Source organism: Brassica oleracea, chromosome C7 (assembly GCF_000695525.1).
Source record: "Brassica oleracea var. oleracea cultivar TO1000 chromosome C7, BOL, whole genome shotgun sequence".
In the NCBI taxonomy this organism is placed as follows: Eukaryota; Viridiplantae; Streptophyta; class Magnoliopsida; order Brassicales; family Brassicaceae; genus Brassica; species Brassica oleracea.
The window spans coordinates 18,780,903-18,781,389 of NC_027754.1; the positions used below are offsets into that span (position 1 = coordinate 18,780,903).

Consider the following 487-nt stretch of genomic DNA (forward strand, 5'->3'; position numbering starts at 1 on the left):
ACTTTAAATTGTTTTCGTCAATACATCGACTAAATTTCGAAGCGTATCCATCGGGAAATTTTATGTCATTTTTCAACCAGAGAAGAAATGCTCGTTTTCCCGCATTAGGCAGCCTGAATATTGGCACAGGCATCGTCCCATCCTCTTTCATCTCTAAATCCCGTCTTTTGCATAGTCCTGGAAGATCCAATCTGCTTTTGATGTTGTCTTTCGTCTTTCCAGGAGCATTTAACAATGTGTTCGTCAGGTTGTCGAAGAAGTTTTTCTCAATATGCATGAAATCAAGGCTATGCCGAAGAAGATGATTTTCCCAATACGGTAACTCCCAGAAGATACTCTTCTTTACCCAATTGTGAGTAACTCCATATCCAGATATTGTCTTGGATGGGTTATCATGTCCATTCCCTCCACATTCCACAGATGATGATAAACCTTCGATATTATTTATCCTTTCACGCAATATTTCTTCTCCGGTCAACCACGGTGG

The 487-nt window shown here is 40.2% G+C and overlaps 1 protein-coding gene across 1 annotated transcript in view; it reads right to left on the bottom strand.

Moving 5' to 3' along the window:
- LOC106302766 overlaps positions 1-487 on the bottom strand; it is a 3,434-nt gene that overhangs the window by 1,700 nt on the left and 1,247 nt on the right. The window contains exon 3 of the mRNA XM_013739207.1: positions 25-432. Coding sequence (XP_013594661.1) covers positions 25-432 — 408 coding nt within the window. The remainder of the gene's footprint in view (positions 1-24; positions 433-487) is intronic.